The sequence below is a fragment of the Poecilia reticulata genome, linkage group LG2 (assembly GCF_000633615.1).
Source record: "Poecilia reticulata strain Guanapo linkage group LG2, Guppy_female_1.0+MT, whole genome shotgun sequence".
Lineage (NCBI taxonomy): Eukaryota > Metazoa > Chordata > Actinopteri > Cyprinodontiformes > Poeciliidae > Poecilia > Poecilia reticulata.
The window spans coordinates 33,325,541-33,339,159 of NC_024332.1; the positions used below are offsets into that span (position 1 = coordinate 33,325,541).

The following is a 13,619-nucleotide window of genomic DNA, read 5'->3' on the forward strand; positions in this document are numbered from 1 at the left end:
TTTCACAATTTGTGTACTTATCAGAGATGGGTTATTAAATCTGATCCTCTTATAAACAAAACGACAGCACAGCAGTAATAACATGACCTTGTCTGACAGCACTTAAAACATCAAGCTGAAAACACGTGCTCCCGCAAAATGGTGACTACCTGAACTGGAGATAAAAAAATAAAAAAAAGTTATTATATTATCAAATAAAAGTAAATTAAATATAATTCACAAGTAATTGTAAAATTTGTTGCACTCCTGTTTGAGATGTGCAATATGTTTTAAAAGTAATAAAAAATAAAAGATCTCAAATAAATATATTTCAACTTTATGAAATGACGTACATTTTTACGTTATTAAGTCACGTGGTTGTGAGAGCAGTTGAGGAAGGGAGGAGCTACAGTTTTACATTACTGCTTTCACACATACACACACGCGACCATAGTCGTTAGCCTCGCATATTAGTATCAGGTAGACTATTTCTCCGTGTAGCTTATTCTATAGCCCTAAAATGAGCGACAATGAGAAAGGCCGGGTATGTATGAACTCTGATGCAGTTTTTGTTTTATTTATTTTTGTTTTTTTACTTCCTATGGTGCATGAACAGCAACGAAAAAAGCCATTTGACGAGAAAACTCACATTAACGGTTTTTGTTATTTATCAACTGACACCACTGACCAAATGTTCGCCTTCGTAGTTTAAAATTCCGGTTGTAGCCTCATATGTGAATTTCTCTAACTTATTAAAAACGTTGATGTGATTCTTATAAGATAAACTGCATAATAATTTCCTGCAAAAACGTATGTTGCTAACTTTAGCTACCTGGCTAATGCTAGCATTTCAATGCTAACTAGGCCTTAGGCTAACGATGAAGAAGCTGGCTTCCGATTCGTATCCAAGCGATTCGCCACCAGCTCTGTTACAAAATATATTTTTAGCAACACGTTAAATGAGATCTGGTGCTAAAACGATAAAAGTCCCACTCATCCAGTTTAGGATTATTTATCGTGCGTCAAATTCCTGGGCTACAGAAGGTTGTAGAGGAATAAAATAATCGGTTTTATGTTTTAGCACCTCAAATTGATTTAAAAATATTTATACGACATATGACAAATGTAAACCTTATATATATTTAAGCATGTACAGAGATTGTCTTTTACATGAAGACAGCGGTTTTGTCAATTCATAAATAGGAAGCTACGAATCGAAACCTATCTTTATTGTTAATTTAGGGTGTTGTTAATATCTCCTTTCGATTTAGCAACCTTTTCATTAGATGAGAGTTTTAAACAGCAAAAAGACAGAGACATTGCAAGTTGGGCAAACCAAAGTCTTGTCGTAAATGTTTTAAGCATGGAAATTTCATTTTCGATGTCCTTTGATAGAATATTCTAGAACGTCGAGGTGACGCCGTTTTGTTCCACACGAAATTACATCTTACGTTATGCAATGTGCGTTTCGTTTGGCTCATTTTTAGGGTAGGTTTTATACTTGTTATTTAAAATATGCACTTCGTTTAGTAACGTTGACTGAACAGCAGTCTGGGGTTTCCTTATTGGTTTTTGGCGCGCCTAACCCGCGCCATTAAATCGACACGGAAGAATAAAAATAATTTGCTGTTTTAAATCAAACACCCTCAAGATTCTTCATTTGTTTCACCTCGGTCATGCAGGTTGTAATATTCGCTGTTTAAACAGGCGCTTCAATGAATTGCTCGGCTGAGTAGACAATGAAGAACGATGCTGAAGTTGGTGTCCGATTCACAGCTGCAGATTCTTTAAAGGGCTATTTCACAAAATTCGACGAATGCGGTCTTTATTCCGCTTTGGTTTGAAATCTAAAATACAAGTATGTTTAAAAATTGAAGCTGGATCATTTTATACACATTGCATATTCAGAAATGCAGTTTGTGATATGTTATTTGTGGAAAATGTAAAACGGTGCTCCTTTTTTTTATTTAAGTGGTCAGTGGTACAAACCACAAACATGTTGTTAAATCTGTCATTAACCTAGAAATATGTCTTTTTAAGTTTATCTGGGATGTGTAGTGTTTTAGGTGATCCCATTATCAGCCATTATCAGTTGGCTTTAATTCTATAAAAGCTTTTTTTTTTTCATAAATTGAGTGCTTATTTCACAAACTGTGTTTTGTTATTAATATAAAGAGCATACATTAACACAGATCATTGCTGGGTATCTAATTATTTTAGATTAGGAAATGTTCACGTCAAAATGATCCAAGTTTGTAAATATTATGGAAAAAGCCCTTTTATTCACAGAACAAAGCTGAGTTCCAATCAGACACGAACATCAGGAACAACTAGCTTGTTCATCTTTCTAGTGGTGGGTTTACAAACCCTTCTGCTGAAGTATGAACCTGGCTTTGATTTAGCAAGTGACGTCCTCTCTTGGGAGCACCTCAATCATCGTGTGACTTGTTGAACGCCTGCTTAACCAGTTAGCAGTATGCCAAAGGGTAGGGCAGATCTGGTTTTTCAGTAAAGATAATTGCACATTGGCATTTACAGGATATGCGTGGCCGCTGCTTTTTGATGGAGGTGAATACAAATGAGTTGTAACTTCGACTTGAGGTTGTTTTGGTTAACCTAGATTTACTTTATTTTTGGGTAAAATGGGAGATAATGGGGTGGGTTTAATTCTGGTTATGACCTTTTCATTTACAGTGGTTTTATCTTCACTCTGATAGGAATGCAATTTAACGGGAACTGTTTGAACAAGACTACTTTTAGTTTTTGTAAGTAAAAAAGGATGTGTGTTTAAAATTAGGAACAAATGGATGCACTGCGTGTATTTTGTTTGTGTTCAAAATCCCTGGGTTTCCATCAGACACACACAGGGTTGACCAATTGGCAGCAATGCTCATTGAGCAACAATTTACAGAACTACTGCATCTTCCCTTTTATTGCAATCTTATTTTTTTATTAAATTACTTGTAAGACACGATAGTGAATGTGGAACCACTGAAAGTGAAATGAATCCAACTAACACTGAGCATTTGTAAACTTTTAACCTTTGTCACAAAATCCTGATGAAAATTTGAATGAGCGTGCCGTTTTAATTGTAGTCATAAATTCTTCATCCTTTTCTTTTCCATTAAGGTTAAGGTTCGACGAAGAAAATGCAGAAGAAGTCTCATGTCCACTTTATTTTCAGTAATATGAAGCTCAGATGTGTGAAGCTGAATTGTTGAATGCATGCTAAACATGAGGAGGGAAGAACTTTGAGCAGTGTGTGAGAAGGGGAAGTCAGAAGATGTAAGAAAATTGAAGAAAGAAGAATATTGTGAAGTAATGAAGTTACAGAAATGAAGTTAAGGAAGTAATCTGGATAAGGTCGCTGCGCTAAGTAATTTTCTGGTCTATTTATCCAATGCGTGCATGTCATTGTTATTGAATACATCACACTTTAATTTATGTTATTGCTATTTTAATTTGTCTTTTATTTTTGTAATCTTAATTACCTAATTATACWTACTGATGTAATCCTAGTGATACCATCCTTCCACTGGTTAGAAAAAATAGCTTTAACCTGCATTCATAATTGCCAATATCTACATCTTGTGTATTTTTTTTAATTTTTTTCCTTCAAATTTTCCAGGATAGTTTTAAATCTCAACTACAGAGTTGTAGCACATTTCTTCATATTTATCACTTTTTCGGTGACAATAACGTGCTTATGTGTGTGTGTGTGTGTGTGTGTGTGGTTCGTTCAGGAGTCTCGCTCCGCTTCCAGGAGCGCGAGTCCCCATGCCCCTGAGAAGTCGGGGAGCCGCTCTCCAGCTCGTTCAAAAGATGGATCCCACCATTCCCGTTCTAAGTCCTGGTCCCGCTCCAGGTCCAGATCAGGGTGAGTTTTAGTTTTTTTTGTTTTTTTAATGAGCAAATAGTGGCACAGAAATCGGATCCTTCAAGCGTTGTTTTGGATAAATGTTAAAAGTTTGTCTTTGCTGTTTCAGCTCCCATTCTAACCACGGCTCTCATAAGCACTACAGCCATTCCCGGTCGCGCTCCAGGTCCGGCCGGCGCCGGTCCCGCAGCCGCTCCTACAGCGGAGAGCGCCGACGCAGGAGCCTCAGTCATTCCCCCATGTCTAATCGCCGCAGGCACGTCGGCAATCGGGTGTGTTGTTTTTAAAAATAAAGTGTATTCATTCATTATGTTTGTGGAGTAGCACAGTCTCAGAAAATAACAAATGGCAACATGGGCTACTCACAAAAACATGTGAGTAGCCCATGTTTTGTTTTTTTTGTTTGTTTTTTTTTTTCCCCCCAATGTTTTGATCTCACATTACCAGTCTGGAAATAAATATGTATATTTTTGTGTAATTAATTTCTGTAAAATGTAAACTTTTAATTTTCCTAAAACTTCAGACTAATCCAGATCCAAATGCTTGCCTGGGAGTGTTTGGCCTGAGCCTGTACACCACAGAGAGGGATCTGAGGGACGTCTTCTCTAAATACGGGCCCCTGGCGGATGTTTGCATCGTGTACGACCAGCAGTCCAGGCGCTCCAGGGGCTTTGCTTTTGTTTACTTTGAGAACACAGCTGATGCTAAAGAGGTAGCACATTTTATCTAAACAATTATTATAAAAAAAATAAAAATAGAAACCCTGCTTTTGATTTTGTATAAAAACACACTTTGTTTGCTATCAGGCAAAGGACCGAGCGAATGGCATGGAGCTGGACGGTCGTAGAATCCGGGTGGATTTCTCAATCACAAAAAGACCTCACACCCCGACCCCAGGAATCTACATGGGACGGCCCACATAGTACGTCAGCTACAGCGAATAGAGTGTGTGTGTGGGTGTGGGAATAACTCCTGTGCCTTAAAAAGGGGGTAATAACCCCCTTTTGTATAAAAGGGGGTTATTACCCCCTTTTATACAATATTTTTTCAATTTAAAACCACTCATTTCAAAACATTTCTTTGTGAATTTATGTGATGGATTAAAACTAACTGGTGCCTGACTGTGAAGTGGTTTTGTTGGTTGTGCTTGCCGACAGGGACAATGATACTCCTAGTCAAACGGTGGAGCCAAGCACAAAACTGATATAAAGTTGGTTCAGATCAGGTGCAAAGGAAAGGATTAAAATCCGTTTGTTGTTAAGAAATGCAGTGAGAAGAAATCTTTTGTTTTCCATTAATTTGAGAATTTCTGCCAAGATTCTAAAGATTGCTGTTCAGTGCACTACGTCCAGTCTGGTGGAACTGGAACTGTTTTACAGAGATTCATCGAGTGAAATTTCAGACTTTAAATTTGTATAGCTAGTAGAGCCACACTCCTCTAGGGGCTGAATGTCTGTGTGATCAGTTTCATGTTTGCAAGTAGAGTTTAAGAAAGAAATCATTCCACTTCCAAATTAAGCATAACAATTTTTTGTTTGGACCCGTCGCATAAAATCCCCTCCCAGAAAAATACATTTAAGTTGTTAGTCGTGATGTGAAAGTTATAAATCGTTTCATGAAGCGTTGTAGGTGTTTTGAAATTTAAGCTGCAATATGCATGGCTGCCTGTAATGGAGCTCCTGATGAGATGCTGAGCATAAAAACCTCGTGCTTTAAAATTAAACAGGAATATGTTACTTGTGTGCATTATGGTTTTACATCTGACTGTTTCTTTTTCATCAGTGGCAGTGGCGGCGGCGGCGGTGGTGGCGGAGGTCCCGGTGGTCCCAGGCGCTATTCACGCGACTACGACCGCGGATATGACCGTGGATACGATAGAGGCGGCTATGATCGCTATGACGACAGGGACTACTACAGATCATACAGGTAACACTCCCAGTTTGTCAGTTGGTAATTTGCTGATTATCATTGAAGAATCAAAACTTGGTTCTCTTTGTCCTGCTTTTTTGTTTTAATTCTAAATGTTATTGGTAAGAAAATTTGTTTTAATTTTAGACGAAGATCTCCATCACCATACTACAGAGGAGCATACAGGTCTCGATCAAGATCCCGGTCTTATTCTCCTCGTAAGTCCAAATATTACCCACAGTCGTCTTAAAACGTCCGCTTCTTTGTAGCTTGTAGGGTTTTTAACTAACGGCTGCTTTCTCTCACAGGTCGCTATTGAGCAGATCAGGAAGACATAAATCCCTTATTTCCATGGCCAGATGAGGAGTTTCTCCTAAAGATTTGACTTTCTTGTAGATATCATATTCTTAAGGTGATATATGGCTTTCTTTAATGTGGAGTTTCATGGGAAAAATTTGTGCGAAGTCCTGAGAGCAGAACACCAGCAGTGTAAGCTTAGCAATGTACTGATGTGAAAAGTGTTGGCAGAAAACCTTTTCACCTGTTTCTGCCCCTGTGGTAGTTATCCCTCTGCACAATGTGAAACTTGGAAGATGCTCGTCTGCTTATTCTCAGCTAGTTACTTTATTGTGTAATTTGGAGCTTAAAAATTTCAACCTTGTGTGAATCTTTGTGATGAATTAGGCACTGTTGTTCTCCAGAGATACTTTTTTTTTTTAGACTTCAGAGAACATTCAGTGTCTGGTCATGACAACGTACTCCCATTTAACAGACAAATTTCTCATTCAACTCCACATTAAAGAAGCCAAACGGATGACGATGATGATCACCGCTCTTCCTCTTGTCTATCAATAATCAATGAAAATGGAAAAACACATTTGAAGCAGTATGTCCTTGTTTTAAATTTTAAATGTACAGGCCAGTGTTGTTGTTCTAACTGGCGTGTTAATTTATGGGGTTTTCTTGTGTACAAACCGAGTGAGAATTCAGCAAAATTTAAACAAATTAAAAGGGAATAGTTTTCTTTTCCACCAAGACTCGTGTTGTTTTTGAAGACTCTGGCATGCTTTCTCTCAATGCTAAAAACCTTTTTTTTTTAATGAATATGCTTTAGATATATAATTTACATACAGCAAAGTCTGTGTTTGCTAACTTTTAGCTTAGAAATATTTTTGAAATGGTGGCAAATCTGAACTTTTGTTTTCTCTTGTTTTTGACATGTTTGGATTTTTGCACAGAAAATTAACTGTTAAACTATGCAGATGAGTTTTAATCAGAATTTATGCAAAGTTCGTGAAACAATTTGACATTTAGGCTTTGCTTTAAAATACAATTAAGACCTTCCACAATGGGTTGGGTTTCTATTCATTCCCTCCTGATTCATGGAAATAGTGATATTTCCTATGATTTGGCTGGGAAGCTGGCATTTCAATAGTTGGATAAACAGTAACTTTAAAGAGTTTTTGTGAGCATTTTGAATGTAATCTTCTGAAACTGGGAAAGAAAAAGTGTCCATGTGACATGATGCATTTGCTCACTGGATGACTTTTCTCATAATCAAATCACAGGTAAATTCACCTTCACAGCCATGAGATCAGGTTATTTTCCTTACCCAATTCAAACTGATGTTTGCTGCTGCTCACATGAAGAGAAACAAGCTTCATCAATCAAGAGGAAACTGAAGTTCAACAACTACCCCTGCTGGTCACTATGAACCTCTGAAAAGTCCTCAGAAGGGTGTTATAATAGATTACCCAAAGATTAATTTGACCAAGATAAGACGCAAATGATCAGTTTTGATCTTTCTGGCTGTTTTAGTTCATCTCTAAGACATGTTTTTGGGTGATTTTTTTTGTAACGGATTAGGTGAATTGACCCTATTTTGGTGTAAATTTGTACCTTTTAAATGAAACCAACAAGCAAATTTCTAAGGAAGAGTAGTTTGGTTTCATTTTACAGGAAAGTGGGCAGACACCATATTTAAGCTGACACACCAGGAGGAAGTAGTGTTGAGTAAGTGTGATTTCCTTCAAGTCCTTTGTCAATATCCAAATAGTTGTTTTATATGTTCAGAAATGTACATTGTATTTATTTGCATATTTGTGGAAAGTTCAGTTTTTGTTGCCTTTGCTCCAATTTTGGCTGATTAAACTRAAGCTGGAGGTAAAGAAACATGATGGGGAATGAAAGCTGTTTAAAAGAAAAAAAAGAATTGCGTGTTAACAAAAGCTGCTGCAAGTTTTAAACCTGTTACTATAATATTCAGTGTTCTGAAAGTGTAATATACGCAGGCATTGCCGCAGTGAGGAGACAGAAACCACCCGTTGCACTGCTGACCACACCTTGGAAATTAATTTCCATGTTCCACCACAAGTCCACATGTATGTGTGTCTCCACGTTCCTCCAAATGTCACATGCATTTCCATTCGGGGTGGAAATAATTTGCACAATCTGAAAACCCAGTGACCCAATTTTCAGAAAACTGCCTAAAAGCAGAAATTTGTATTTTTTAGTTTTATTTATTGGGGGTTTGGAGATTGCTCTTTCCATTTTTAACTGTTGATTTTTTTTTGACCAGCAGCAAAAAAAACCACACAAAAAAAACAAAGACCCCACAATAACTGAGCGTGTGTGCATGCCATCAGGAAAGTAAAGAGCTGTTTTGTAAATAGGCCACAGTTTGTACATTCCTCTGTTCGTATACTGACGGAAACAAGGCAAGAGAGAAGGAGCTGGTCACTCCTGCTGCTGGCACTTTCTGCACTACAGTGGGGTGGCAGTAATGCTCCGAAAGCTCAGGGAAAGAAGTCACATGTAAAGAGAAAAGAATTAGGCTCCTCCCCTTGGGTAACTAGGTACAAGACTACACATCCATGCATGAGCACAGCTGCCACAGCCTTGCAAAGCTTTTGTTTGCAGTCCGCCTTAAAACATGCTTCCCTCCCAAACACACCCATTTGCAAACACTTACACAACCGCCACAGCAAATAAAAGGATTCATGTGTACAGCTCCGAGTGGCTCCTTCAAGAATCCCCTTCTGTTCTTATCAGCATTTGGCTTTTCCACCATTTAGGCTGCGCTCAAAAAGGGATTTAGAGACTCTCGGCTATAAATCTAGTTTTCTTTTAATTATTATTTCTCCAAGAACAATATGTACAAGGACAGCAGTGTGGTTTCACTTTCTTTATTGCTTTTTTTTTTTTTTGGTCCGTGTGTTTGTTGAAGGAATGCTTTTGTCTGTATTTCAATGTAAATACTACAAAAATCAAATATTTCTCAAACAGGTGCTGACTGCAGTGAAAGGATCCCAGAAATCCATATTTCTGGCTCCCTCATAAATAATTAAAAGCCTCAACTGAGGGAGGGATCATTGGTTTACTGGTTTAAGTCGACAACAATTTGAATTTTCCACACAGCAGCTCCTATTTACTTCCTCCTTCTCCGCTGGCACAAGGGGAGGGACTGACAAAGATCCTGGTCTGACGACCTTAAAGACTTCAGAGTTGGACCCTATATAGAATTTAAACTCATTGAATGTAGTGTAATAAAAGTTCCTTGGAATGAGTTCATATTCATGAATATTTGTATGAAAATAGGACTGGTTAAAGTTGCTGAGAAAGTAAAAAATATATATATATACATGACCTATGTGGAGTGGGCTACACTTAGAATGACAAATGTTGCTCATATTAGCGTCCATCCGTCCAATCCACCCATTGTCTACACTTGCTTTCAGGGACATGAACATGTGCTAATATATCGGCATTAAAATCTATATTATAGCCATGAACTTTGGTGAGGTGCAGCATTTATTGACTTATCCTCCATTGTCCCCCTTTTTGGGCCTTCAAATGAGATCAGGATCACATATTTATTGAAAAGAAATGAACACAGTTTCAGTATTTTAAAGTCACAGTCTGTAAGTGCTGTATGGACTTTTATCAGCTTGTACTAATGTTTAAAAAAATAACTGAAAGAAGCTGATTATTTGAACATATGCACTTGAAAACATTCACTTATGTTTTCAAGTTATAAAATGTAAAGAAATAAAAATGAACGATTTAAACATAAAAAAATAAATAAAAATGGGGCGAGGGGGAGTCTGATGCCACTGTAAACCCTATAAAGTTCATGTCAGGTTAATCTTGTCCGATTTTGTTGTAAAACCTTAAAATTATTAATGGCCCCCGTAGAGCCGCCCTTTCAAGACTTTCTGGAAACGGCCCTGCACTTCCCTTCTCTTCTCACTCCAAACCAAGCCAAGCCCCTTACTCCCATGCAACCTGGAGGCCCTTATTATGATTTGATGAAATAACCCCCCTCTGCCTCCTTTAAGCCCATCCCTTTCGCAGAACACAGCACAGTCATCACCATGCCCCTCTGTACGCCGGACGAGCGGCACATGCACCTCCAAACATTTTTTCTTGTGATTTTTAAGGGAGATTTTGTTTAGAGGCGGCGCTTGTTGGCTCCGGAGTAATAGCGTCGTAACGACACTTTTTTTTTTTTTTTTTTTTGCCTCACCTCACCTCACCACCACCCCCCCCAGTCCCTGTTGAAAGAGTTTGACCAGGGCCAGAGTTGGTCGGTAACTGGGGGGTCGCTCATTTAGCTCCCTATTATCCTGGAGGACGATTTCCCCCCCACCCCCAAAATACATTTAATTTAAATTTTTTTTATTTTATTTTTCAAAAATTTGTTTCTGCTGCTCTCAATACCGTCTCACTCTTGAGATCTGGCAAGCCTTTCGAGATTTTTCCCCCTTCTTCTGCTCTTCAGATCATGAACAAACTATATGTTGGGAATTTAAGTCCTTCGGTCACAGTCGAGGACTTGGAGCAGCTCTTCGGGGAGAGGGAGCTGCCAGCGCCCGAGCAGGTCCTGCTAAAATCCGGCTATGCTTTTGTGGACTTCCCCGACCAGAACTCGGCCATAAAGGCTATAGAGACTCTCTCTGGTAAGTGTGTGGATTTTGATATTTGCGCTGAGTGATGCTTGCTCGCTGCTGACAGGGGAAATCACACTACAATAGGTCAAAGTAAAAAAGTGTATTATTTATTATTTTGGTTTCTTTACAAAAAATATATATATATAAATAAATAAAATCAACAATAGCACGGGACGGTGTTTGTGATTAGAGTTGGAGATGTTGGATAAATGATCGATCCCACGCAGGACCCACTCGAAATATATATATATAATTTTAAGAGGAAGACACGCGCGGTCTTAACGCAAATTTCCACGCGCAAGAATCACCTTTTAATTCCTCCTTTTATTTTAAGGAGATTCCGATAGTGCATGGCGCTACTTTCTTTTTTCCTTTTTTTTTTTTTTTTTCGCGATCAGCCGCTGGAATGTATATGGGATGGTCTCTGACTGACTGACTGGGTTCGGGTAGGCATAATTATTTTTCACTTATTTTTCGTCCTGATTTTATTGACGAGCGCAGCGCGGCGCCAGCGCGGAAAACTTGTCGGATCCCTGTTCCCCCGGTGTCCGGCTATGTTTTTACGAGGTGTCTTGGAGGTGGGTCACGGGGGTCCGGAGGAAAAGGGCTCATAAACAGGTAGCTGAGTGTTGGAGGAGGAGGAGGTGGAGTGAGGGGGGGAAGGAGGAGGACGAGGTGAGACGCTAATTCCGTCTTTTCCCAATCGATACGCTTCCCGACCGCCCTGCACCTTAAAAAAAAAAAAAAAAAAAAAAAAAAAACACCGTGGAAGCATCTACCTAACATCTGCTCGGTGTTGTGTTCTTTACAGGAGAAACATATATCCCCCCTCATTGCAATGCTTGTGGGAGTGGAAAGCATGGCTGCCCATTCCCCTCACCTCCCCACCACCCCCACTCATACACTACTACTATATAAGCTCATTAAGCTTCGTTATGGCGCACAAAAAAGGCCCTTCCAGAGTGGTTGGAATAATGCAAATGTGCGCAACGTGTGCGCCACGATGCGCCCCGAGTACTTTCTTTAAAAATATGAATGGGGACGCACCTACTTCATGAAGTGTTGGCGTACATTGTTGCAGACACATGACTTACACTGTCCATTCTCGCCCCTGCAGGTAAAGTTGAATTGCACGGAAAGCTGATAGAGGTAGACTACTCTGTTCCCAAAAAGCTAAGGTAGGCGCTTACACTCACACCCACACACCTATACTGTGCTGTTACCTCATGTCTGAGTGAGTGAGTGAGTGAGTGAATGTGTGTGTGTGTGTGTGTGCCTGCGTGTGTGACCTGTAGGCTTCCGCTGTGAAATATAGTAAGCCACATTTCCCTGTTTTTTCTCGTGAGATTTCTGCCAGCCTTGTTGTTGTTGTAGTTGCTGCTGCTGCTGTTGTTGTTGCTTGGCGATGAAAGGTCCTAATTGTGCGTGTGGCCAAACAAACAAAAAGAAAGAAAAGCGACAAAAAAAAAAAAAGACACAGTTTAGTCCCAACATCCGCAGAACACAGCCGTGGCTGCTGCCATGTTGCGTGATCTGCAAGCGAGGGCCATATCCCACACGCAAGCACTCACACACGCATGCAGACATGGCACGTTTGGGTCCTGATTGGGTTTATTCTGTTCGTATGTGATGTGAATATGCATTTCTGTGTATGTAGACGATAAGGTTAAGTTTCATTATGTGCTGGAACTCTATCGCACAATGAGTTGCAGTCACTCGACCTTCCTCTCTGGATACTATATAATCTATGGAYTTGCTGCTTTTGTGGGCTCAAAAGCATGTAAAACCTTAAAAGTTTTTTTTGTTTTTGTGTTTTTAAAAGCTTAGAAAACACCGTCTTTAGGTGTGTGACGCCGTTTTTACGTAGCCAAATTAAATACATGTAATTATAATTGTTTATCTTTAAGGGGAAAAAGTACATTGCGTGACAAAAAAGGTAAATATTCAGCCCCCTTTGTGCAAGAACACGTGACCCCTACTTCATGTGAGTCCTCCCCCTTTTTTAGTGCAAAGCCACACTTTCCTGTATTAGAGCCCATTTTCTTCGCCCTGCAGCCCCGTCATAGAGCGTTATTTACGTTTAGATTGCGCCACAGTCGAGGAAAACGTGCAGTTCCCCCGCTTTACGGCTCGATCTGCGAGGCGCAAACATGGTGTCAAAGCCTGCGCCACTCCCCTGAGTTAATGTGCACGTAGGCCGTGGAAAAGCTGGAGGAGCCCTCCTATAATGGCTGCCATGATGATGGCCCTGCGCTCTGCTGCTGCCTGCACGGCTATAGGCGGACACCAGCACGCAGCAAAATGTCCATACAGTGCATGTGACTGGCCGCATGTGTCCAATCGGCGGTGTGTATGTGCAGCTGCTGGACCCGCAGAGCGTGTTTCCCTGTAAAAGAAGGGAAAAAGGGGGCCTTAAAGCGAAATCTCCGCCATGTCTGCGAGGTCCATGAGCGGGGCAGCGGGTGATGCGTACAGGTGTTCATTTTGAAAACACAGAGTCAACTGGATGAACTGGAGCGTTCACAACTTTTAATTAAATCAAATACAGTGCTTTATCACGTAAAAATAAAAATAATAATGCGAAAGATTCTAAATTAACCTCTGAATTTATTTGTGGATTTACTTTTAACAACAGAGCTCTGAAAAAAAAAGCGTAATTAATGTTACATTTTGATTTATTTTAATACAGTTGCATTAAGTGTGATCACCAAACGTAAGGGATATTTGCAGATCATTATATTTAAATTGTCTAATTTTGTAACGTGATTACCTTTAGGTTAAATYGTAAAAAAGCACAGCTTAACGTGTATTTAGTTGTTTGCATGCGAAAGTGGAAACCAGACTGATCATTACTTTTCTGCAAATATATTTTCAGATTAGTTTGTGTGCAGTGTGTAACTTTGGAA

At 39.5% G+C, this 13,619-nt stretch overlaps 2 protein-coding genes across 3 annotated transcripts in view; both read left to right on the forward strand.

The window, feature by feature from the left end:
• Positions 1-389: 389 nt before the first annotated feature.
• Positions 390-6,799, forward strand: tra2b (transformer 2 beta homolog). Its single transcript, XM_008403956.1, has 8 exons — positions 390-523; positions 3,723-3,856; positions 3,966-4,128; positions 4,380-4,568; positions 4,663-4,778; positions 5,639-5,782; positions 5,912-5,982; positions 6,073-6,799. Exons 1-8 carry the CDS (start codon positions 500-502, stop codon positions 6,081-6,083), a joined length of 852 nt encoding a protein of 283 aa, XP_008402178.1. The 5' UTR covers positions 390-499; the 3' UTR covers positions 6,084-6,799.
• Positions 6,800-10,149: 3,350 nt separating this feature from the next.
• The window catches only part of igf2bp2a (insulin-like growth factor 2 mRNA binding protein 2a), an 88,116-nt gene continuing 84,646 nt past the window's right edge, over positions 10,150-13,619 (forward strand). For both annotated transcript variants that reach the window (XM_008403952.2, XM_008403953.2), the window contains exons 1-2: positions 10,150-10,722; positions 11,831-11,891. In XM_008403952.2, the coding sequence (XP_008402174.1) occupies positions 10,548-10,722; positions 11,831-11,891 (236 nt within the window). In that variant the 5' untranslated portion in view covers positions 10,150-10,547. The remainder of the gene's footprint in view (positions 10,723-11,830; positions 11,892-13,619) is intronic.

What these genes read in the sequence shown, in the direction of transcription:
- tra2b (XM_008403956.1), top strand. Translation starts at nt 500, where the DNA reads ATGAGCGACAATGAGAAAGGCCGG. An exon ending in GCGACAATGAGAAAGGCCGG is followed by an intron (nt 524 to 3,722) that starts GTATGTATGAAC and finishes TGGTTCGTTCAG; the next exon opens with GAGTCTCGCTCCGCTTCCAG. An exon ending in CGCTCCAGGTCCAGATCAGG is followed by an intron (nt 3,857 to 3,965) that starts GTGAGTTTTAGT and finishes TTGCTGTTTCAG; the next exon opens with CTCCCATTCTAACCACGGCT.